Raw genomic sequence first — 26,626 nt, 5'->3', positions numbered from 1 at the left:
ATCTCAATAAAAACTCATTGAAGAATACTTTCTTCATACGAAAACAAATGAAACAGAACTAAATGTCAGAAACAAGCTGAGATCAGCAAGGACTGAAATGTCACAAAATGCCAGAGCAAAACAGATGTCAGATATTTTGATGTCGAAACAGAAACAGATGAAATGTTCCACTATGATGGAAGCCACTGTGTATTCACATTTAAGTCATATCAAAACATCAAAGCAATACACACTAAAAATTGCCCGGTAACAAAAGGGTGAAAGATATTTGATTTTGTTCATGCGATCACAGAGCATCTCTGTTGCTATACCACTAAAGCAGAACATGAAGGAGCTAGAAGGATACTCAAGTAAATCATATCAAAGCAATTGTATTGTTTCATATGGTATATCACTGAAATGATGAATAAAGAAGGGTTATGGAACTTTCATGCTATCTTCACCACCAGCAAGACTTCTGTAACCATCACCATCTTATATACAAAGACTAATCTTGATAGCCAGTGAAATTTCTTTGTCCATCTGAAGATGAACCAACCATCCCTAAATTATGCAAAAACAAAAAAGGTTAAAAGGGTCAGAAGTTACTTTGGTAAATGGCAGTTTAAAACAAAGATGAGATAATGCCCTAATAAATTACCTCATCAAAATGGGATGGAATTTGCATCGTGTGATGTCACAGTTAAGCAGGTAACGACCTAAATTAACTGCCACTATTGACAAATAAAGTTCTGCTGACTCTTCAAAAGGTTGTGCTTACGTGAGTGCAATTTGACTGCATGCAGTGTACTGAAGATTTTCTTCAATCATCATGATCATCAGCAGAAGCAGCACCCATACATGTAGCTTAAGAATCAATCTTATCTCTTTGTAGTGCAGTGCTACTCCAAGTCCTGGTTGCTGTTTTTCTTCAGTCATCCATGAGTTGCACATTTCTGTCTCAGGGTGACTGGATCACACCACATCTTAGAGCAAAGCATGAGACGTAGAGATGCGACTTCTTAGGGGAGAAATTTGGAGTTAAAATGTACAGTAAGGTACCACAGCTCTACCCTCCATCACAGAATTTGTTACCCTGCCAGTTCACACCCTGGTCCAATATAAAATATTAGTAGTCATAAAGGACTAAACTATGCAACAAACTAAGCATTGGATAAAACTCCTCCCGAAAGTAACTTTGGTATCTAACATGAAATCAGAAGGTAGCTCCTGTCCACTTCAAGTGGGAAATGCAATATGAAACCAAACTGTAGAGGCTGTTTAAGGTATATTACAGGTGCTCTTCAGTTTGAATACACAATTTGAGGGTGAACTAAAATTAGCAGAATAATTGTGCCAAATATGCTCCATAAACAGACATGCTATATTTACCAGGAAAGCTATCTAAGTGGAGCATTACTGCTGACGGATATTATGTGCCTGACAACAGTTCATCTACATAGCAAAATAAAAGCAGATGATAAAGAGATGTGTTCGAACAGTATATGCAAGAAGTGGACTGACCTCCTGGCATATGCCATAACACAACTGAAGAGCTTCATTCCACTTATTCATTTCAATTAGTCCCTTTACAAGACAAACAAAGGCACTTAAATCTGGTACAATGCCTTTCCTGGTCATTTCACTATATAATGCAATTGCTTCTTCAACTTGAGATGATAAACAAAGTGCCTGGATTAATGAGGTGTGCATGTCCGTGCTGGCCATATTTAGGGATGACAAGACTTCCATCATCTCTTTGTGCAACTCCAAGGCTGTCTCCAGTCTACCAGCCTTGGAGAAACTATCAATGAGCATCCCATAAACAAGAGCTATCGGTGCTGTGTCATGTGATTCCATCTCCTCCAACAAACCAAGAGAAGCAAGAAACTTCTTGCTGAAACCCTGAACTGTGTTGTGGTATCCTTGCAGATACTTTGGCCAGTGGGTCTGCTTCATCTCATCAAGCAGTAAATGGGCATCGTCCAAAAGACCAGCAGCACAACAATGGTTTATCAGTATTCTGTATGTAACATAGTTGGGAGCACATCCTTTTGTCTTCATTTGCATAAAAAGCTTAAGACCTGCATCAACTTTACCAGCTTTCCCTAGTCCGTGTATTAGGGCAGTGTAAGTTACAACATTTGGACTGCATCCCTTCTTTTCCATCAATGACAGCAGGTTTAGGGCTTTTTCAGTTTCACCTGTTTTACAGAGCCCATCAACCATAGCTGTGTAAGTGACGACATTTGGATTACATGAATCCTTTAGCATTTGAGACAAAACTTTCATTGCAAGATCAAGTCTCCCATCCTTGAACATCCGGTCAATCAAGGACGTGTATGTATGCACACTAGGCAAGTAACCACACTTAGTCATCCGCAGAAATACCTTCTGAGCACTATCAATTTCTCCAACTTTGCAAAAACCATCAATCAGAGCATCATAAACAATCTGGTTGGGCTCACAGCCAGATGATACCATAGCATCTAGCAACTCATGAGCATCAGCCACCTTTTGAGCTTTGCACAAACCATCTACAAGTGCACCATAGGTGACAACATTTGGAGAAATGGTGTCTGTGTCCTTGCCTTCAAAGTAGAAATCAGATTCTTTACTGTCAGAAGTCCCTATTAATTTGGCATAGACTTCGCAAGCCTTTTGGATTTCGCCCGCCTTACAGAGGCCGTCAATTAGTGCACTATATGTAACGGCATTTGGATAGCAGGAATCATCAACCATTCTGTGGAAGATGATATTAGCCTGACAGAGCTGCTTAGATTTCAGGTAAGCATGAAGCAATGCAGTATATGTCACTACATTTGGTGAGCAGCCAGCACTTCTCATCTCATCAAACCAGCCCTGGGCTTGTTCAATGAGACCAGCCTTACAAAAGCTATCGATCAAAATTGTGTATGTGTACACATCCGGATTAACACCTACCTTCTTCATCTCTTGAAATAAAAGGAAGGCCTTGTCTACCCTGTTAGCCTGGCACAGAAAAGTAATCACCTTAGTGTACGTGCTTGCATCAGGAACAAAGCCTTTCCTCATCATCTCCTTCATTATCTGAAATGCCTTCTCAAATTTTCCCACACCACAAAGGCACCGAGCAAAATTGGCAGTGTTAACCTTATTGAGAACGCAGCTAGCAACCAGCATCTCCTCGTAGACTTTCTCTGCCAAATCCAACAACTCAAGATTTGGCAATTCTTCTCGACCACAAATGCTTCCAATGAATATGTTGTATACAACATAACCAGGAGGACAACCGCAGTTATTCATCCTATTAAACAGTTTATATGCATACGCATAATCCTCAGCATTGCAGTAAGTATGCACAAGTGAATTGAACAATGAAGGATTTGGATTGCAACCCTCTGTCATCATCATGTTAATGATTCTCTTGCACCAGCCAAGCTGCTTCTTTTTCAGAAATCCTGAGAGCAGCGTCCTATATGTTACCACATTCGGGATATACGAGTTGCACCGCATCCTGTGAAGAAATGACATGGCCTCATTGAAAAGGGAGGCCTCCATCAGTCCACTGATCATCTGGGTGCACAACACAGTGTCGAGCTTAAAATCCTCCCTCTCTATCATGTCAAGTGCATCGCCCCAACGTCCCTCCTTGCACAGAGCCTGCGCAAAGGATCCGACTGTGGACCTGTCCATGCAGAACCCTGATGCCGACATCTCCTTCTGCACTCGGAACCCCATTTCCACCTGCCCCGCGCTCGCAAGCACCTGCACGAGTGCATTGTAGGTCACCGCGGACGGCCTGTACCCAAAGTCCTTCAGCCTCCCAAGCTCCTCAAGCGCCTCGCCCCACATGCCTTGGCGGCAACACCGCCGCACCAGCACATTGAGCAATCTGCCGAGCACGTCACGATCATCCTCCCCAATCTCCCTAAGCAGCCTCTCGGCGGTCCTGGCGCGGTCTTCGAACCCCAAGACCTCGGCGAGCGCGTCGTAGCAGGCACCAGTGTGGCTGTAACCCACCTGGCGCTCGGCCCAGAGGAAGAACCTGACGCAGAGCTCCGGGGAGCGCACCGCCCTGAGCACCGCGACCACGACGGAATCGGTAAGGAACTCGCGGTACCGTCGCAGGAACCGCTCGGCCTTGCCGTCGAAGTCGGCGCCGTAGGCCCGCACCGCCTTGGAGATCAGGACGACCTCCGGGGGCGGGAGGGCGGCGGCGGGGGGCGCGGGGGCAGGGTCCCTGATAAAGGCGAAGTCGTGGAGGGAGACGCGGGGCCCGGGGCGCGGCGTGGGCCGGTCGACGAGGCCTGGCAGGAGGTCGCCGGTGTCGGCGGCGTGGGAGGAGCGGGCGCGGCGCAGGGAGGCGCGTAGGGCTACCGCCGCCGCACGGCGGGTTATCATGGGTCGGCGGGGGCAGGGGGGGGGGGGGGGGGGGGCGGCGGATGGGCCGTGGAAATGGAGGCAGAGGCGGCGGCGGTGGTGGGGTTTGGTGGCGCCCCGGCCATGGAGGTTTTGGGGGTGGCGGAGGTAGGGGATAAACCCTAGTGGCGGAGGGTATTTCGGTAAAAGAAAACGCTCCTGTAACTGTAATGTGTATACAATCTAGTAGCTCATGGCTCTGACGGTGGGGCCCCGGTCACACAGACGTAGAAAGTCGCAGCCCGCATAGCCTAGTCCGCCACACCACACCTCCCTCATCTCTCCCCTTCCTCTCTCAGTCTCAGTCTCAGTCTCAGCCTCGCTTCTTCCTTTTTCCATCAATTCGTTGCCTCCTGATCTCTTTCGTTTCTTGGCTAAATCCGTCCGCCTCTGTAGGTGAAATCTGGGGAGCGAATTGTCGACTCACCTGCCCTGAAACACTTGATTTCCTGGGTGGTTGTAGTTCGCGCGCCAGCTGCTCGACGCAATTCCACTGCAGAATCTTCTGTGCCATTTGGGGAGCACAGGTGAGTTTGAACTTTATCCCAGAGGCAAATCATGTTTTCCCCTTGTTATTTGGTAGCGCTTACTGTTAGGCATATGGCATTAACGGGCTTTAGTCAAGTGTTAGCAAATTCATTGTTTTGTCAGTCGGAAGTTCTTGTTGCGTGATGGTAGTTCCTTTTGCCAGATCTGTTAATTGGGGATAGTGTGCGCTGCCTTAGCTGTCCGATATTATCAGGCTTTTCAGCCGAAATCGCTGTGGGGTTGCTTTCTGGCTGCAGAATGTATGTAAACATATTTTCTTGAGACAAATATTTCATAGATAGCTAGAAATTGAGTCACATCTGGAGTGCAGTGTTACATGGATCCAACAGTGCCATACGCCATTGTCGAAAGATACAGTTTACCCACTTTAACATGCTTGATGCCTGTGAAGTGTGAACCATTGCAAGTGTTCCCCTGCGATTTGTACTCTGGAATTGCTAGCAAGCTAATGCATCACTCTGGTCTAGCATTTTCAGCTGTTGGAAATCTTTGGTATACTTCCTAGTAGGATCTCCAAGGAAATACGGCATTTCTGAATTACCATACTTTGCAAAAGATTAGCTAAAATGGTCTTTACCTGGACTTTTGGTTTCTCTTCTCTAGAAACTGCATCTTCGGTTTCTTCAGATATGTCATAGCCTGTAGGTGACACTGGTATTGTTCTTTTTTTCCCTACCACTACTTGTGTGAAACCTTCTCTCCTGCCCTGCTTGGTCTTTTTTTCTTTTCTCGACTTAATCATACTAGTTTCCTGCTAATTCTTGTCATCGGGGCAACAACAGCATATCTAATTGCATGTCTATGTTTTTATTTAGAAAAAATCTTCAGGCGGTGACGGTGTTTCTTTATGGCGTGTGCGCCAAATTATATTGCCATTGGCCTTGCCAACTATGGTTTATATACGGGAACAAGGGTACTCTCACCGAGCTACAAGAACTTCCCACGGAAATCCTCCTACAAGTTTCTCAAGGTCCGTGCCCTGCAGGGAAATGATGGTCGTAGAAGGCTGATTGACATAATCCGAATCATCCCAGAGCTGTCAAGAAACTATTTCAAAAGCGGGTCCAGGAGAGCTCTTTTCGGCGGCATCGCGCTACTGGGTGGCTTTTATGTTGCACAGACAATATCCCTGTCGTTCGGTGCTTTGGGCGTGAACGATGTTATAGCAGCAGTTGTGTGTGTGCTCCTGACCGAGTACGTGACAAAGTTCTACTACAGCCGGCCTAAGGTTACCTTCGCCGTCGCGCTCCTCAACAATTTCAAGATGGGTTTCACATATGGCCTCTTCATTGATGCCTTCAAGCTTGCTAGCTGATTTACGTTGCCTCCTACCGGTGCTTCACATGCATTTTCATCGCTGTAAGTGGGCAAACATGGTGAGAAAACGCAACACCATGTGATGATGTGTTACAGGGATACATGCCTTTCTCGGTCTTGCATTTCTGTGTGAAGATTGTCCCATTGCTGGTACAGAATGTGGTGTTACGATACCAGGTCCAGTGTGTGTCAATGCGTACTATTGGCTATCCTAATTGTGTGTAGAGCTTTGATTTGATTTTATTAGTCAATTCAAGCTGTGGCACTTGTGGCTATCCAGTCTAGGGTAGAGTTTGATTTGCAGGCAGTCTGTAGCTTAGCCCTTTGTGCAGGCAATGTGTAGTTTCTGTTCATATTCTCAGATAAATTTCTTGGACCAAAGTACCAACCGGATGGCATGCTGTTTTGATCTTCGTTTGCAGCTAAATTTTATGTTTAATACTATCAGATAATTTTCGCGTGGTGGATCAAAGTACCAGCACGAGCTTTTTGTTTTGATGCAGCAAGGTGTGTTACCTCGGCTGTCTTGTCTTGTTCCCAGAATGCATATTTGACGCAACATCTGAGAGTACTGTAATGGTGCGCACTAGCACAGTTGACCCTCGGTGGTGTCGAGAATATTTGAGTAGCAGATTTGCTTTGGTAGCAACTGGGCGCGCAAATTGTAGATGTGCCATCAAAGATCAAACTGCAGTGAAGTGCCGTACCTGAGCCTGCTCAGGAGATAGTTTTTTTGTTAAACAATGATGTGGATGCCAGACTAGCAAATATATTCTCATATAAAAAGCTTACATAGTCGAAACTGTGCAATTAGTTCATCATGTTGCAGGTGAACGTGGTTTTCCAATATATATTTTTTACTTTTTTAGGCTAATAATGTATTTTACTATGTAAGTTTACCATTAGCGAGCCTACTTTCTGAAGGAAAAAAAACGAGGGAAGCTTACTTTGTGATGGGCAGGTCCGCGTAAAAGCCCACCATGTCCTGTGCCTGCCCACCGCACGCTCAGCTCACAGCCCACAGCCCGCTACCACGAAGAATTTGTCCCAATCCCGTCTGCCGTGCGGGGAACCGGGCAAGTGCAATTCTCTCTCTTTTTCTAGCGTGCTACACGAGTGCGAAATGACACGCCCGAAATGATTTTGTTGCGGTAAACTGTGGGCGAAATGCGACAACGCGAGGTGTCCGGATATCCCGTTTTCTTTTGTGGGAGAAGAACGTCGCGACGTTGATTTTGGATCCCGTCGGCCGTCGGGTCTCCGTGCCAAATTGGGTCGGCGTCACGAGTCACATCGCATTTGCCACATCAACTTTTGGAGGCTGACAGCTTCGTTCCCTGCATCTGCATGGCCTGCCTGCCCCAAAGCTAAAGCCGGGCGAAACGCGACGTGACATGGGTTATGGGTCCTCCAAATCCTAACGTCAGCGCATCTTGCCGGATCAGACAGCTGAGGTTTGCATCCAGGGTGGTATTCTTACTCTTTTTTTATATCACACAAAGAGAAACGGTAGTGTTGATTGATCTTTTTTTTTGTTGGTGGTGGTAACGTACTACTGTATGTGCGACCCGGTAGGGGTAAACAACAGACCAACGGAGCCTCCACTAACGATCGGCCGCCGCACCACACGAAAGCGGAGACAACAATCCGCAAGACGAAAAACATGTTTCCTCAAACACGAAAGCGGAGGTTTGCTCAGCCTCCACTACAACAGTGCTCCCCGTGCATATACAGATACACTGCACAAGCACGTCAGCTCGGGTATATTACCGTTTCATGGTAAAGTACGCGTACAGCGAGGGGAATGAGTAATGACGATGAGCCGCCGATCGTCAGTCACACAATCTATCGAAACGATTAAACTAGATACGTGCAGGTTGATTTTGGTCAGCTCTCTCGTTGAACGTCTGCCGTTTTCCTTCTACTAGAAGCTGTGGCGCTGGTTCATTAGGCATGGTTTCACCTGCAGTATTATAAGTATTACTTGAGCATGATATTCCATTACAAGTAAGGAATGCAAATTATTAGCAGTACGATTAGTTCGTACGTGTGGCGATCTCGGAGTTCTTTTTTTTTTGAGAGTATGTCAAAGACGTACCGTATTACCATAGAAGGGAGAAACATGTTTTATAAAAAACCGTGCTATGACGAAAATGCCTACACGGTTACTCCAGCTCCAAAAAAGAACTGAAAAACTACTCTCTCACGAATCTATTTAAACCCTCAACTCCTATACCCGCCTTCTTCCAAAGCTTGATCTCCTCGTGGATGAGCTGAAGAAGGTTGATGTCCGAGCGCACTTGATCATCCGGTTGAACACTCTTGCGTTCCTCTGTTTCCATAGATGCCACATGGTCAAGATGACAAGCGGGTCAAAACCTCTCTTGAGCTTTCCATGGAAGGACTTCCGAGCCTTGTCCCGCCACTCCATGAATGTGTCCTCGGGACTTGGGATTTGGATGTTGATTTGCAGCAACTGGAAGCAACCACTCCAGACTTGCCTCACATAAACACATCTAGCGAGGATATGATCTACTGTGTCCTCCTCTTGGCAGCAAGTATAGCATGTCGAAGGCGTCTCTTGGAGTCCATGTCTCGCACGTCAGTCCGAAGTCCAGAGCTGGTACTGGGAGGCAAGCCACGCAAAGATTTTCCACTTGAGAGGCGCCCAACTGCTCCAGATGCATTGAGCGGCGGCAAACGAGTCATGCCCTGACATAGCATCTTGTAGGTGGATTTGGCACTATATGAGCCCGTAGCACTCCAGGGCCAGTAGAAGACATCCTCCTCCGATACATTCCTTTGGATCGTCGCCACGGTTTTGAAGGAAATATTGCCTTAATGAAGTTATTATTTATTTCCTTATTTCATGATAAATGTTTATTATTCATGCTAGAATTGTATTAACCGGAAACATAATACATGTGTGAATACATAGACAAACAGAGTGTCACTAGTATGCCTCTACTTGACTAGCTCGTTGATCAAAGATGGTTAAGTTTCCTAACCATAGACATGAGTTGTCATTTGATTAACGGGATCACATCATTAGGAGAATGATGTGATTGACTTGACCCATTCCGTTAGTTTAGCACTTGATCGTTTAGTTTGTTGCTATTGCTTTCTTCATGACTTATACATGTTCCTATGACTATGAGATTATGAAACTCCCGTTTACCGGAGGAACACTTTGTGTGCCACCAAACGTCACAACGTAACTGGGTGATTATAAAGGTGCTTTATAGGTGTCTCCAAAGGTACTTGTTGGGTTGGCGTATTGTAGGTGGATTTGGCGCTATATGAGCCCGTAGCACTGCAGGGCCAGTAGAAAGACATCCTCCTCCAATACATTCCTTTGGATCGTCGCGAGGGCTTGTTGCAAGTGTATGATTTGCATGTGAGCTGTGAAGGAGAACTCTCCCGTAACGTCATGGACCCAAGATCCCTCAAGCAGCGCCTCCCGTGTAACGCCCTCAATGCGGCTATATCTCACACGTGTCGAAGCACGACTTAGAGGCATAACCGCATTGAAAGCAATGTCGCAAGTGAGGTAATCTTCACACAACCCATGTAATACATAAGGGAAACAGATACATGGTTGGCTTACAATCGCCACTTCACACAATTACATGAATAAAGCATTACATCAATCAGATACAAACAAGGTCCGACTACGAAACCCAAAATAAAAGAAGACTACCCCAAAAGCGACACAGATCCCCGATCGTCCCAACTGGGCTCCAATACTGATCAACTGAAAAACGGAAACAACATGACGAACACGAAACTTCAACGAGCTCCTCCTTGAGCTCGGTTGCGTCACCTGCACGGTCTCATCGGCACCTGCAAACTGGTTTTGGAAGTATCTGTGAGTCACGGGGACTCAGCAATCTCACACCCTCGCGATCAAGAATATTTAAGCTTATGGTAAGGTAAAGGTATGATGTGGAGCTGCAGCAAGCGACTAGCATATATGGTGGCTAAACATACGCAAATGAGAGCGAGAAGAGAAGCCAAAGCACGGTCGAGAATCTATGATCAAGAAGTGATCTTAGAACAACCTATGTCAAACATAACTCCAACACCGTGTTCACTTCCCGGACTCCGCCGAGAAGAGACCATCACGGTTACACACGCGGTTGATGCATTTTAATTAAGTTAGGATTTAGGTTTTCTACAACCGGACATTAACAAATTCCCATCTGCCCATAACCGCGGGCACGGCTTTCGAAAGTTCAAATCCCTGCAAGGGTGTCCCAACTTAGCCCATCACAAGCTCTCACGGTCAACAAAGGATATTCCTTCTCCCAAGACAATCTGATCAGGCTCGGCATCCCGGTTATAAGACATCCTCGACAATGGTAAAACAAGTCCAGCAAGACCGCCTGATGCGCCGACATCCCGATAGGAGCTGCACATATCTCGTTCTCAGGGCAACACTGGATAAGCAATCCGTACAACTAAAACCAGCCCTCGAGTTTCCCCGAGGTGGCGCTGCAAGGAGCTCTAGTTTGGACCAACACTTAGACAAGCACTGGCCCGGGGGGGTTAAAATAAAGATGACCCTCGGGATGCGCGACTCCCAAGGGAAAAAGGCTAGGTGGCGAATGGTAAAACCAAGTTGGGCCTTGCTGGAGGAGTTTTATTCAAAGCGAACTGTCAAGGGGTTCCCATTATAACCCAATCGCGTAAGGAACGCAAAATCCGGGAACATAACACCGATATGACGGAAACTAGGGCGGCAAGAGTGGAACAAAACACCAGGCATAAGGCCGAGCCTTCCACCCTTTACCAAGTATATAGATGCATTAATTAAATAAAAGATATTGCGATATCCCAATAAAATAACCATGTTCCAACATGGAACAAACTCCAATCTTCTCCTGCAACTAACAACGCTATAAGAGGGGCTGAGCAAAGCGGTAACATAGCCAAACAACGGTTTGCTAGGACAAGGTGGGTTATAGGCTTGGCTTAACAATATGGGAGGCATGATAAGCAAGTGGTAGGTATCGCAGCATAGGCATAGCAAAAGAGCGGGCAACTAGCAAGCAAAGATAGAAGTGATTTCGAGGGTATGGTCATCTTGCCTGAGATCCCGCAAGGAAGAAGAACGAGTCCATGAAGAAGACAAACGAACGTAGCCAATGTATCCTCACAAACACAACGTTACCGGATTACCGAGAAGAAGTACACCGGAAAGAAAGAAAACAACATAGTGAACAAACATCACATAAGCATGGCACGATGCGCAAACAAGTATGATGCATGTCCGGTATAATGAGGCATGGCATGGCAAAGTGCACAAACAATCCTACAAATTAAGTGGAGCTCAAGATGCAACTCCGTTGCATATTGACGAAACACCACGACAAGTTATTTAGTTCGATCTTGTTTATGTACCCAACAATATTAAATGTTGTTAAACATGGCAAGAGGGTGAAGCAAATGAAAACTACCTATCTAGGAAAGTTTCAATGAGGCCGGAAACAACGAACAACAATTCCGGTAGAGGTGGAAGGCGACAGCCGGGTCCGGCAGAGCTAGGGCCTCGAATCGGGGCCGCGGTCAACGCGTGGCTGCACCGAGCGAGCTGTTGCTGCTCGACACTGAAGGAAAACGCAGCGACAGGTACAGGGACCTGGCGAGGCGGAGGAGGCAGGGCTTGCCGGCGGCGTGGCCGGATGCGGAGGTCCGCCTGCTGCGGTGGCTCGAGGAAGAGACGATGGAGGGGCGCGGTTCCAGGCACAGGACGGCGACGAGGGAACTTGGGGCTCCACGAGCGGCGATGAAAAAGGACTTAACGTCCGGGACTTGAAGCTTGAAATGGCGGTGCCATGGCAGGGCGTCCTTGGCGGCAGACCTCGTCGGCGGGGTCAAGGGGTCGTGCTCGCGCATCAGGCACGCGAGGAGGTAGCTGCCTCGGACGTGACTTGCGGGGGCACGGACCCAAGCATGGGGAGGCGAAGCAGGGGTCCGACCGCTCGAATCGGAGGCGGCGAAGAGAGCTGGGGAGGCCGGCGTCGTTCCTATAACAGAGCAGGGGAAAAGGGGGGGTGAGGAACAACAGGGAAGAAGAAGAAGAAAGAGAGCATGGAAGGAGGCATAGGCGGACGAGGCCGTGGCCTCGATCCATCCTGGATCGGGCGCCGGCTGGCTGCGGGAGAGATCGAGCATGGGGGGCTGGCTGCGGATCCATTTGACAGGGGGAGGAGGCTGGATGGATCGGGAGGAGCTGGTTGATTGGCTCGATGGGGAAAACAAGGACGGAGGAGGTGGCTTCGGTGGATCAGGCAGGGGAGATCCCGAGGGGGATTTGCAGTGGCGGCGCGCAGGAGGATGGGACAAGGTTCCTGATTTTTAGGGTTGGACCTTGTGTATTTATATGGCAGGTGGATTAAGTTGGGGGCTATCGGATCCCTCCGATCGTAATCGGGCGATCGAGAAATAAATAGTTAGGAAGTCCAAATAGGAAAAAGGAGATGTTTTGAAGATGTTTGGGGATGTTCTGAGTCCAACGGTGACAACTCCCCGGGTCAGGTTCGGGACAACTTTTGGACGCGCGCGCGAGGAGGGCCGCGGGCATAACCGAGAGAGGTTAGGTTGGGCCCGGCGGTAAGTAGCGGGTCTGTGTAGACGGACTAGAGAGGAAAGAGAGGGAAAGCCCGGTGACTGTTTCCGGAGACCAAAAACGTCCGACGAAAAGACCGGCTATACTGACGCTATAGTTATACGTTGGGCTATCAAACGAACTCCGAATGCGATGAAACTTGGCAGGCGGCCTACCTACAACATAACAACACCACATGCCAACTTTCAACCCATTCCGAGAACATTTTCCGTTCACTTATAAAATATTATCTCGGACATGCCGCGGGTGCGTGCCAGTTTGGTTGGGCTTAGAACGGACAACGGATGGAACTGGGGGAACCCGGACGGATGCAAGTTTTGAAAACACGATGATGCAATGCATATGATGCAATGAAAAGATGCAACACGCAAGCGAATGACATGGCAACGACGGCGAATAACTGGAAGACACCTGGCGCAACGGCCTCGGGGCGTCACAACACTCCACCACTACGAGAGGATCTCGTCCCGAGATCTAGAATGGCACCGGAGGAAAAAATGGAAGAGAAAGAGAAGAGGTAAAACTAAGTTGCTTCTTTGACAAACAAGTGAAACCAAGGAACCTTGAGAGGTTAACCCATTTTGAGAAAAGAAAACAAAGGAGATGATCGAAGTTGAAAACATTCCGTTAGAAAAAATAACAAGGAACATTACGAGAACCTTGTAGGTTGAAAGAAAAAAGACAAGGATTGCAATGGACAAGAAGTATATGCAAACACTCCGGTAGAACGAGATGCACAAGGAACGATAAGGATCAATTACGACAACACTCCGGTTGGAAACGGAAGGTAAAGAATATGAGCTTGGCAAAACGAAAGCACTTGGATGAAGACTCCGGTTAGAAGAGGAATGAAAGACATAACACTCTGATTGAAACAAGATAGAGAAGGGAAAAGAATGATATAATTTGGACAGCACTCCGCCTGTAAATGGAAGGAATTGGACATGATCTTGACAAAACAAGATGATGGGTCGAAGAGAGCAGCATCACAATGTCTCCGGAACAAATGAAAGAATGCAATGAAAAGAACAGAGAAGAAAACAACATGTTCTACCTCAAATGAATTTGAGAGAGCATCCTTAAAAAGAAGGATTTAACAGAGTTGTTGGGAAATCAACAACGAAAAGAACAGGCTTGTTGAGGGCTTATGGAAAATATCTCAAGAACTTGAGGTGAAAACCTGCCATAAATGGAAACAAGATTGGATTGATATGAACAAGGAGACAAGAAACTTATTCCGCCGGGAGGATAAATGAAGCACTTGGGTCATTTATAAGCACCATAAATAGCAACAATCCTTAGGGAAAGCTTTAGGTGAAATATAACCCAAGATAACTCCAACGAAGAGATTGATGGATTGAGAAGAGCTCATGCTAGAAGAGATTGATGGGTTTAACTATCTCATTCTTAACACCAAGTGAATCATGAAACATGAACTCAAATTATCAAGAATGGCATAATACCATCTCCAATTATACGGTAGAAAGGATTGCACTTCGGAATATGAGATGAAGAAATGCTTGAGCTCCTCAGAAAAGAGTCTCAATGAACACTTCGAGAATGAATTAACTCCTTGATGAGCCACCATGAAGAAACTCTTGAAGAACTCCGGTAATAAAAGAATGGCAAACGAAAGGAAAGAGAAGTTGAGAACACAAGGTGAATCCTTGCAATGATTTAGATGGATCTTCATGACGAGAAAAATTGAGAGAGCTTGGAACTCCAGGAAAAGAAAAGATGAATCAAGTGAAACCGAGAATTTGATGAGCCTCCGGAATAAGGAATTAATCCCTTGGATGAAACAATAATAAGAATTACGTTATGCATATCCTTCATCAATTTAAATTAAAGACATTCCACGGATTTGACATACTACTTATTCCGGTAGAAAGGATTAAGAGAGATATAATTCAAACTTGAGAAGGTCTTCAACGAACCACCGGTAGAATTGAAAACAACGAATACATAGATATGATAAACGAAGGAAGAAGAATCTTGGAAGAACCACCGTAAGAATTGAAAATGAATGAGTAAAAGATAAAGAAACACCGAAAAGAATTAGAGACCGAAAATGCTTGCTAGGATTTAGGTACATGAGAACGAAGAGATCACGAAATTATTAGAGAATATTTGAACGATGCACCGGTAAGATTTGGAGAATGATAGCTGAAAGCTAAGAATGAATAAGTCTTCTGAAATGATGGGCTTCGGAGAATCAAACTGAAAAGATTCATGAATTGCTCCGGATGGGTGAAAAGAATTCTCACAATCAGAACAATTATGAGAGGATGGCATCAAGCTAGAACCATGAATCTCTGAGAGAGCGGATAAGATATGGAGGAAAAACTCTTCTTCGGTCATCAAAATCTGAGAATTACGACGAGAAACACCACCAAATTGTTGAGATACTCCGGAATAAAGAAGAATGGAAAATTTGAACCACCGATGAAAAGAATTTGAAAGATCTTGGAGAAATACATATGACTGATGATGAATCATTCTTACGTCAAACTTCGAAAAGAATTTTTGGGAGTCACTCGGGGAAAATAAGGCGAGTCAGGTAAGATCCTGGGAAAAGACCTGTGGGTTAGGGGCCACTCAAAAGATACACCGTAGAATAATTTGAAAGAGAGATTGCACCGATTGAATTAAATGGCTTGAAAGATATTGCAATCTCGAAAGAGCTTGAATGGATCGAGAATGTAACCGTGAGTCTTCTAAGATATCTTCCGCACTCCGGAACAATTGAATAGCGAGAAGTGGAATGACAATAAGGTGCACTGGCATGGAAAACATTTGAAACGAGTTAAAGGAAATGATCAACACCAAAAGCTTGAATTGAATCCACCGGAGAAGAAAAAGAATGAAGAATTATGAGCTTGACGCTCCATTAGAATCTTCATGAGAATCACCGGATAAGAACATTAACGGAAAAGAATGGAGATACTTCTCATCAATGAGATGATACTTGATTAAGAAATCAGAGTCCTCGAAGAAAAACAGGGGGGGGGGGGGGGGAAAACAAAGGCAGCTTGGGACAGATAAAATGAGCACCGTTGAGAAGAACTGATAATTGATCTTGCAGATGTTGAAATGATCGGATCCACTTGAAGAGAAAACACACCGGTTGAAAAAGAATTAACATGACAATCTCGATTGTCATGAAGGATTTGCATTCACATAGAAATGTGAGAACACCACTTAGAAAAGGTATGGAATCAACATTTGACTTCGAAGCAACTCGAATACCACAATTCAAAAACAAAACAAAGGATTAGCTTGCAGAATAAGCCGGAACAAACATATGATAGAGATTTCGTCCGAAGTTTTCGTGGTGGGGCCTACACAGGCTCGATCGTACAACACCATCATGTACAAGGCAGTGCACATGACATACGAAGCATCCCCGAGTCGGCATAGCCAAGGACTCTTTGAGACACAACGAGACCACTGTAAAACCAACCGTGGATAGGCAGACCACTAGATGTCGAACCCCAATTTCATATCATACATCTGTCGGAAAGATATCCTAAGAGCTACTTGAATTCCCACTTATAAACTCCTGAAACTTTCCAGTTATGCAATCAGGTGTTGGGGGTACAGGGGAAGCATAATATCTCACCCAAAACTAGCAAATCCTACATCCAGCTGTATCCATCCTTCAACACATAACCAAGAAACCTTCGGAAATCATTTACCTCAACCTTCGAAAAGCATCTGTTATACGAGTTATTGCAATACTCCCGAACTCCCGCCCCAGTACTGGGTGGCGTCGAGATTATCTCACCAACAACTGCATAAAAGAGATTTTCGATGTCGGCGAAACTAAACTCGGGTATTCCAGAACTGCAACGATAAAATTGTGACGACAACACCTCGGACCTCAACTCCCCTGGACACTGCCACAACCTCTAAATGTCAGGAGGCACCAAGAACAATGGTCTCGTCACAAAACCATCGGAACGTTCCAAGATACCCGCGTGATCCTAAATTTTTTTTAGTGAAATTTGAGAAGAGAAGAGTCAAAACTCTACGTCAGGATGCCTTACCAGAGCGACGAAGGGGCTGAGGAGTAAAAAGAAGTCCTAACTCTCCGATTTATATAATTCCTAAATGACTCAAAACATTTCTAGACTCAATAACGCCAGCGATTCGATCAAGCAGGGGGCTCCTAAGGTCGGGGAAGGCTATGATTACCAACTTGTAACGCCCTCGATGCGGCTATATCTCCCACGTGTCGAAGCACGACTTAGAGGCATAACCGCATTGAAAGCAATGTCGCAAGTGAGGTAATCTTCACACAACCCATGTAATACATAAGGGAAAGAGATACATAGTTGGCTTACAATCTCCACTTCACACAATTACATGAATAAAGCATTACATCAATCAGATACAAACAAGGTCCGACTACGGAACCCAAAATAAAATAAGACTACCCCAAAAGCGACACAGATCCCCGATCGTCCCAACTGGGCTCCACTACTGATCAACTGAAAAACGGGAACAACATGACGAACACGAAACTTCAACGAGCTCCTCCTTGAGCTCGGTTGTGTCACCTGCACGGTCTCATCGGCAGCTGCAAACTGGTTTTGGAAGTATCTGTGAGTCACGGGGACTCAGCAATCTCACACCCTCGCGATCAAGACTATTTAAACTTATAGGTAAGGTAAAGGTATGATGTGGAGCTGCAGCAAGCGACTAGCATATATGGTGGCTAAACATACGCAAATGAGAGCAAGAAGAGAAGCCAAAGCACGGTCGAGAATCTATGATCAAGAAGTGATCTTAGAACAACCTACGTCAAACATAACTCCAACACCGTGTTCACTTCCCGGACTCCGCCGAGAAGAGACCATCACGGTTACACACGCGGTTGATGCATTTTAATTAAGTTAGGGTTTAGGTTTTCTACAACCGGACATTAACAAATTCCCATCTGCCCATAACCGCGGGCATGACTTTCGAAAGTTCAAATCCCTGCAGGGGTGTCCCAACTTAGCCCATCACAAGCTCTCACGGTCAACAAAGGATATTCCTTCTCCCAAGACAATCCGATCAGGCTCGGCATCCCGGTTACAAGACATCCTCGACAATGGTAAAACAAGTCCAGCAAGACCGCCCGATGCGCCGACATCCCGATAGGAGATGCACATATCTCGTTCTCAGGGCAACACCGGATAAGCAATCCATACAACTAAAACCAGCCCTCGAGTTTCCCCGAGGTGGCGCTGCAAGGGGCTCTAGTTTGGACCAACACCTAGACAAGCATTGGCCCGGGGGGGTTAAAATAAAGATGACCCTTGGGATGCGCGACTCCCAGGGGAAAAAGGCTAGGTGGCGAATGGTAAAACCATGGTTGGGCCTTGCTGGAGGAGTTTTATTTAAAGCGAACTGTGAAGGGGTTCCCATTATAACCCAACCGCATAAGGAACGCAAAATCCGGGAACATAACACCGATATGACGGAAACTAGGGCGGCAAGAGTGGAACAAAACACCAGGCATAAGGCCGAGCCTTCCACCCTTTACCAAGTATATAGATGCATTAATTAAATAAGAGATATTGTGATATCGCAATAAAATAACCATGTTCCAACATGGAACAAACTCCAATCTTCACCTGCAACTAACAACGCTATAAGAGGGGCTGAGCAAAGCGGTAACATAGCCAAACAACGGTTTGCTAGGACAAGGTGGGTTATAGGCTTGGCTTAACAATATGGGAGGCATGATAAGCAAGTGGTAGGTATCGCAGCATAGGCATAGCAAAAGAGCGGGCAACTAGCAAGCAAAGATAGAAGTGATTTCGAGGGTATGGTCATCTTGCCTGAGATCCCGCAAGGAAGAAGAACGAGTCCATGAAGAAGACAAACGGACGTAGCCAACGTATCCTCACAAACACAACGTTACCGGATTACCGAGAAGAAGTACACCGGAAAGAAAGAAAACAACATAGTGAACAAACATCACATAAGCATGGCACGATGCGCAAACAAGTATGATGCATGTCCGGTATAATGAGGCATGGCATGGCAAAGTGCACAAACAATCCTACAAATTAAGTGGAGCTCAAGATGCAACTCCGTTGCATATTGACGAAACACCACGACAAGTTATTTAGTTCGATCTTGTTTATGTACCCAACAATATTAAATGTTGTTAAACATGGCAAGAGGGTGAAGCAAATGAAAACTACCTATCTAGGCAAGTTTAAATGAGGCCGGAAACAACGAACAACAATTCCGGTAAATCCCCATATGCATATTTTGGTTATGGTACTGTTCTTCCCTAAACACAATTTTAGAGTTATTAAACATGCAAAGTAAAGCCATCATGTTAAACTAGGCATTTTCTACCCCATTTACATATAAAGTTTATTAAATTCCGAGTTACGGTTATTTAGTTATGAAATAAATCGTTTTAGCAAGTTATTTAAGCAAATGTAAACAAACAACATTTTAAACATTTTAAACATAGATGAAAGTTGCATATTATTAAACTAGATGAAAATCTAAGCAAGTTCCATATTAAGTTTGTTTTAGTCCGATGCACGGTACAACAGTTATTAAATGCATGATGCTTGGGGGGTTTTCTGCAAAACTGTTAATTCAGGAAAATAGCTAAAATCCTTCGGCAGGAAAAACAAATATTGGGCTGAAAACGCAGGCGGCTGGGCGCTCACCAAGGCCCAAGGCCTGAGTCGGTGGAGGCGTTGGGCTACTGCTGGACAGGGACAAAGCCCACTAGGCCAGGTCAACGGGCGCAGTCGCTCGTTCCTGAACAGAACGAGAAGCAGGACCGGAGGCGTTCATCCTCCTCTGAACGCAGGGGAGGTAGCGGCGCGAAGCAGAGAAGCAACAGAGGAACCTGGCGGGGCGAGGGACCATGGGAACCGGCCAGATCCAAGGCAAGGGCGGTGGTGGAAGGTGACGACCGGGTCCGGCAGAGCTGGGGCCTTGAATCGGGGCCGCGGTCAACGCGTGGCTGCACCGAGCGAGCTGTTGCTGCTCGATACTGAAGGAAAACGCAGCGGCAGGTACAGGGACTTGGCGAGGCGGAGGAGGCAGGGCTTGTCGATGGCATGGCCGGATGCGGAGGTCCGCCTGCTGCGGTGGCTCGAGGAAGAGACGACGGAGGGGCGCGGTTCCAGGCACAGGACGGCGACGAGGGAACTTGGGGCTCCACGAGCGGCGATGAAAAAGGACTTGACGTCCAGGACTTGAAGCTTGAAATGGCGGCGCCATGGCAGGGTGTCCTTGGTGGCAGACGTCGTCGGCGGGGTCAAGGGGTTGTGCTCGCACATCAGGCACGCGAGGAGGTAGCTGCCTCGGACGTGACTTGCGGGGGCATGGACCCAAGCATGGGGAGGCGAAGCAGGGGTCCGACCGCTCGAATCGGAGGCGACGAAGAGAGACGGGGTGGCCGGCATCGTTCCTATAACAGAGCAGGGGAAAAGGGGGGTGAGGAACAGCAGGGAAGAAGAAGAAGCAAGAGAGCACGGAAGGAGGCATAGGCGGACGAGGCCGTGGCCTCGATCCACCCTGGATCGGGCGCTGGCTGGCTACGGGAGAGATCGAGCGTGGGGGCCTGGCTGTGGATCCATTTGACAGGGGGAGGTGGCTGGATGGATCGGGAGGAGCTGGTTGATTGGCTCGATGGGGAAAACAAGGACGGAGGAGGCGGCTTCGGTGGATCAGGCAGGGGAGATCCCGAGGGGGATTTGCAGTGGCGGCGCGCAGGAGGATGGGACAAGGTTCCGGATTTTTAGGGTTGGACCTTGTGTATTTATATGGCAGGTGGGTTAAGTTGGGGGCTATCGGATCCCTCCGATCATAATCGGGCGATCAAGAAATAAATAGTTAGGAAGTCCAAATAGGAAAAAGGAGATGTTTTGAAGATGTTTGGGGATGTTCTGAGTCCAACGGTGACAACTCCCCGGGTCGGGTTCGGGACAACTTCCGGACGCGCGCGCGAGGAGGGCCGCGGGCATAACCGAGAGAGGTTAGGTTGGGCCTAGCGGTAAGTACCGGGTCTGTGTAGACAGACTAGAGAGGAAAGAGAGGGAAAGCCCGGCGACTGTTTCCCGAGACCGAAAACGTCCGATGAAAAGACCGGCTATACTGCCGCTATAGTTATACGTTGGGCTATCAAACGAACTCCGAATGCAATGAAACTTGGCAGGCGGCCTACCTACAACATAACAACACCACATGCCAACTTTCAACCCATTCCAAGAACATTTTCCGTCCACTTATAAAATATTATCTCGGACATGCCGCGAGCGCGTGCAAGTGTGGTTGGGCTTAGAACAAACAACGGATGGAACTGGGGGAACCTGGACGGATGCAAGTTTTGAAAACACGGTGATGCAATGCATATGATGCAATGACAAGATGCAACACGCAAGTGAATGACATGGCAACGACGACGAATAACTGGAAGACACCTGGCGCAACGGTCTCGGGGCGTCACATCCCGGACCATTCTCTTTCCCTTGACATGCTTGTCCACCATACTGGCGATCATAGGGGCGGTATCTTTAGCCGCGAACCCATGAATCCATCTGTCAGTCCAGAAGAGTACTTTGCTGCCCTCTCCAACCTTGATGTGAACCAAGCTATCGAAGACAACCTTGGCCTCCCTGTCCACCATGAGGTGTAGCCCTTGCTAGGGCCAAGAAGGCTCTGTCCTTCTGAGCCACTCCCAGTGAACGCGCATGGCCAAACCTTGGGTCTTTAGATTCTTAACTCCCAGCCCGCCAAAGTTCTTTGGTCTGCAGATGGTGTGCCAGGCTACCAGGCACTGCCCGCCATTGACACCCTCTTTCCCGGCCCAGAAAAAAGCTCGCATTCATTTGTCCACTTCTTTCAGCACCCATTGTGGCGCTTTCATAACGAGCATATGATGTATGGGACGGGCCGCAATGACGTTGTTGACAAGCACAAGTCTCCCGGGTCTCTGAATCAGGTCGTGTTGCCAAGCGGGGATGAAGCTTTTGACCTGATCAAGCATGGGTTGCCATTGAACTTTGGTGAGCTTGTGGATGTTGAGTTGCAGCCCTAGATATTTGCATGGGAACTGCCCAATTTGATAGTTAAATAGCTACTGCACTCTCTCCGAATCCCATTGATGTCCTTGGATCAGAGTTGCAGAAGTTTTGCGATAATTCACTCGTAGGCCGGAAGCGTGTCGAAAGACATGTAAAACTTCTTTGATGCAAATGAGATCCGGCTCCGTAGGGCGTACAAAAAGTGCGACGTCATTGGCGAAAAGAGAGAGCCTTTGATTTGCCAACACGTCGTTGAAGGAGGACAAGACCCCGACTGCTGCAGCCTTGCAGATCAGGGCCGAGAGGGCATCCATCGCCATGACAAAGAGGAGCGAGGAACTGGGGTCTCCCTGGCGTGGCCCGTGAGCGTGGTCAAACCTCATTCCATGGTTCCCGTTGACAATGACTCTTGTAGATGCAGTCTGCAGCAAGATTGCAACCCACTTTCTGAAGTTGTTGCCAAATACCTTGGCTCTCAGAACTTCAAACAAGAATGGCCATGATATGGTGTCGAACGCCCGTGATATGTCTAGCTTCAAAAAGACAGTTGGCGTCCTGCGGGCATGCATCTTCCTTGCCACTTGCTTAAACAAGAGGAAGTTATCATGCTGGCTTCTCCCTCGTATGAAAGCGGACTGGTTAACATTGACAAGCTCCGGTAATCTTCTTCTCATTCTCTTGGCCATCATCTTGGAAAAGAGTTTGCCGAAGCTATGGGGGAGACTGATCGGGCGGTAGTCACCCACTTCCTCCGCATCACTACGCTTGGGGATGAGCACCATGAGAGCTCTGTTAAGTTTTGCGAAGCCACGACCATCTCCCATATACAGCTTCAGAATGCCAACCATGATGCCACCCTTAATGATAGGCCAAGCCCTTTGGTAAAAAGCTCTGGTAAATCCATCCGAACCCGGCGCCCGGTCCGGTGGCAGCTCCTTGATCACCTTCCAAACCTCCTCTTCGGTGAAGATTTCCTCTAGCTCGTGGAGATCTGTAGTGTGCATACCAAGGGCGTCCAGGTCAAGTGTGAAATCGCGTGCCTGATCTCTACCTAGAAGCTCCTAAAATGAAGAAGTGAATGCTGCCTCGATGAGGGCTTGATCGGTGTGTACCTCGTCTCCTACCTTGATTCGCGGAATAAAGTTTTTTGTTCTCCTGCCTTTGGCGAAAGCTTGGAACAGCTTCGTGTTAGCGTCACCTTCCTTTACCCATCTCATTCTGGAGCGCTGGCGTTCAATGGTCCGCTCGAGTGAGGCCAAGCCCAACAACGCCAGCTTGAGAGTACAACGCAGCCAAAGCTCCTGATCTATGAGGATGCGATCTTGAGGCAGCGGCCTAGAGCGGCGCCCTGGGGCCTCCCCGTGGTGCGTCTCGGTTGGCATTTGCTATTCGAACGACGCAGAGGACGGCGGCGCCAGCCGGGGCGGTGAACGGGTACCGGATGCAATTGTGAATCGGCTGAGTACACTGGTCAAACTAGCAGAAGGGTATTTTGGTCCACTATTTTATGCATATATTATGTCAATCATTTGTAAGTATCGTTTTTGTGTGAAAGAGTGGCTAAAAATCAAAGTGCAAAGTAAAGAGCGGTAAAGGATCAATTACAATGTAAGGAGTGGCAAAATATCAAAGTGCAAAGTAAATGGTGGGCAAAAATTAAAAAAACCAGTTGTTTGTTCCCTTTGGCTCTCTACACTTGGGATGTAAACATGTAGTCTGCCTTTCGGTGCAATGGCAGATGAGAGGAGCAATTCTAGAGTCTCCTGTTTAGCGCCTTTTCGCTTTTTGAAATTTGTGAAGATTTTGTAATTCTTAAATAATTTTTAAATTCAGAATTTTTCAAATTCGCGGACAAATTAAGTTCGTGATTTTTTTAAAAAATTCATGAAAATTTTATAAATTTATTGACATTTTCAATTAACAAGCTTTTTTAATTCATGAACATTCTCGAAATTCACAAAATGCACGTTTTCCAAAATTTGTGAATATATTTATTCTGGAATTTTTTAAATATGTGAACATTTTTAAATTGGTAAAAAAATCCAAATTTATGAATAATTTTACAGTTTATGGAATAAAATATGATTTTGTTTGCAATATATTGTTTAACGTCAAAACTGGTAGTCGATATTGTTGGGGCCGAAAGCTGCAAAAAATTTCAACTCACGCGAGTTTCCTTCCTCGAGCGCATGCATGGAGAATCTACATGGGCCGACCAGCGTCAAAGAGAAAACTTTAATTTTGAGGCTCATAATCTTGTCAAGTTTGCTTGTAATCTAGGCGTAGGTCGACATGCTTGATTGGGCAATCCTCATGACCCAAACCTTGTACCTATGTCTTTTGTTTTGGATGAATAAAGATGGCGAGATTTCAAAGAAAAAAAAGCAGTTCACTCGGGTTTTTTTTGAGCGAAAAAAGCAGTTCACTCATAGTTCACTCTTATGCTCGTGTCGGCAGTGTGTTTATACACATTTCACATTTGCTGCCAGGCCGTGGCCCATCTGTTTATCCTACACGAGTCACACCAAACCCAGGAGCCCTAAAAAATGGATAAGAGTGCTCGAAATCTACTCCGTAGGAGGTTAGTAATTAGTGATGTGAACAGTAGATTTGCTTCGATGGCAACTGACGTGCAAATTCAAGATATGCTATCAAACTGGAGTAAATGATGTGGATGCCAGACTAGGATATATAAAAAGCTTACCAAATCCAAGCAATGCAATGAGCGCATCATGTTGCAGGTGAACGTGGTTTTCCAATAATTTGTTTTACTTTTTTTAGGGTAAACAATTTATTTTACTACTCGCGAGAATATTTTTTTTGAGAATAACCTGCCAAGCTTTATTCCAAGATAATATTCATCGGTACAATGGTCGGGTTATGAGGCATACCCAGCCATACATGTCTACCCCGATCTAAATTACAAGCAAACATGGCAAGTTTGTGAGCCTCGAAATTATGGTTTCTACGCTCATGAATAAAAGAGCTAAACTGAAAACTCGACTGCCGACCTATGATTTCATGTACTATAGCTGCATGGGGACCCCCCGTCCCTCTGTTGATGTCGTTGATCACCTCCTGACAGTCCGATGCAATGACGAATTTCTGAAGATTGAGGTCTTCTGCGAGTGCCAAAGCTTCTCTGCAGGCGTATCTCTCTAACGTAACCGGATCAAGAACACCTGGGAAGGCCACCGATGATGATCCCAAGTAGGAACCACGATGGTCTCTGCATACCGCTGCCACAGTTCCTCCTCCTCTATGCCGGGCTACTGCTCCATTGGCATTGATCTTGCAACAGTCGGATGGGGGGTAGCCATCTTTCTTCTTGGCGCTGCGGTGCTGCACTTGGAACCGTAGATTGAGTTCTAGGTCGCTGTAGCTGCTTCAGTTCATGGATATACGCCTCAACAAAGGATATTGTTTGCACCGGGCTTTGAAAAATCGCCTCATGTATGGCTTTTCCACGAGCATACCATAGTGCCCATAATGTGATTACCGTCTTTGTGAACTGCTCATGATCCATGGACTCATTAAGCTCAAACATCTAGTTCTTAGCATTTGGTTCCTCAATCATTGTCATGGCCGAGGCCAGCTGATCATCCGAGAGGGCCCAAACACTGCGAGACATCGTACAGGAGATAAGCGCGTACCTCCAAGAATCTTGACAGCCGCATAGAGGACACGCATCCCGGACTGACATGTTCCAATTATGGAGCAGATCAGTAGTTGGGAGTGAATGCCTCGCCAATCTCCACATGAAAACTTTGACCTTTGAAGGAGCAGTTAAACTCCAAAGCGAGGACCATCCCGAATGTTCTGCCTCGTCATTCGAAGCTCCTCCTCTCCCCTCTAGCCAACTTTCTCGTTGGAGTTTTGTCTTCACCATGAACTTGTAAGCTAAACTGACAGAAAATCTTCCCTTCTTGTCCGGAGCCCACGCCCAGAAATCTTCAACATTACGAGTACAAACTGGGATCCTGAGAATGGCTTCCGCATCAATTGGCAGAAAAATGGAGCGAATTAGCTGCACGTCCCAAGAGGCATTGGCCAGCTGTAATAAGTCTGAAACCCACACAGGTGGATCTGGGATAAGTGATGTGATCGGTCTTGGCACCATATTTTAGGAATCCAGTTGTCTTCCCAGATGTCAGTCGTCCTGCCATTACCTATTCTTCGTATAATTCCCTGTTTGAGCATGTCCCTTCCATCAAGAATTGCTCTCCAAACCTAGGAAGGTCGAGAACCAAGTTCGGCTGTTCGAGTAGAGCCATTGGGGAAATATGACGCCTTGAGGATCCTTGCACTAAGAGATGAAGGTTCTTGTAAAAGTCTCCACTCCTGCCTTGCTAGCAAAGCAAGGTTAAACAACTCCAAGTCCCTGAAACCGAGACCCCCCAAATACTTTAGCCGTGTCATAACTTCCCATGAGACCCAAGTCGGCTTCCTTTCACCTTGCTTACATCCCCACCAAAATTTGCGGATGATAGACTTGATATGATCGCATAAACCTCTAGGGAGTTTGAAACAAGACATTGAAAATACCGGGATAGCTTATGCCACAGATTTAATCAGTACCTCTTTGCCTCCCGATGAAAGACACTTGCTCATCCATCCCTTCACCTTATACCATACACGATCACTCAAATACTTAAACGTGCCTTTTTTAGAATGCCCTACATCAGTCGGCATCCCC

At 46.5% G+C, this 26,626-nt stretch overlaps 2 protein-coding genes across 3 annotated transcripts; one reads left to right on the top strand and one right to left on the bottom strand.

Moving 5' to 3' along the window:
* Positions 1-156: 156 nt before the first annotated feature.
* Positions 157-4,494, bottom strand: LOC125538804 (pentatricopeptide repeat-containing protein At1g06710, mitochondrial-like). Its single transcript, XM_048702091.1, has 3 exons — positions 1,504-4,494; positions 641-1,090; positions 157-543 (listed from the first exon to the last, which is right to left on the bottom strand). Exons 1-2 carry the CDS (start codon positions 4,360-4,362, stop codon positions 1,049-1,051), a joined length of 2,901 nt encoding a protein of 966 aa, XP_048558048.1. The 5' UTR covers positions 4,363-4,494; the 3' UTR covers positions 157-543; positions 641-1,048.
* A 127-nt stretch (positions 4,495-4,621) lies between these two features.
* Positions 4,622-6,657, top strand: LOC125538805 (uncharacterized protein ycf20-like). Of its 2 annotated transcripts, none has more exons than XM_048702092.1 (2): positions 4,622-4,907; positions 5,745-6,657. In XM_048702092.1, exon 2 carries the CDS (start codon positions 5,777-5,779, stop codon positions 6,242-6,244), a length of 468 nt encoding a protein of 155 aa, XP_048558049.1. In that variant the 5' UTR covers positions 4,622-4,907; positions 5,745-5,776; the 3' UTR covers positions 6,245-6,657. The 2 variants fall into 2 exon arrangements, with proteins under 2 accessions (XP_048558049.1, XP_048558050.1); XM_048702093.1 differs by having other exon boundaries at positions 4,635-4,911.
* The last annotated feature ends 19,969 nt before the right edge of the window (positions 6,658-26,626 follow it).

Source organism: Triticum urartu, chromosome 2, assembly GCF_003073215.2.
Source record: "Triticum urartu cultivar G1812 chromosome 2, Tu2.1, whole genome shotgun sequence".
Lineage (NCBI taxonomy): Eukaryota > Viridiplantae > Streptophyta > Magnoliopsida > Poales > Poaceae > Triticum > Triticum urartu.
The sequence above is the reverse complement of the archived record's forward strand: the minus strand, read 5'-3'. Positions and strand labels throughout refer to the sequence as shown.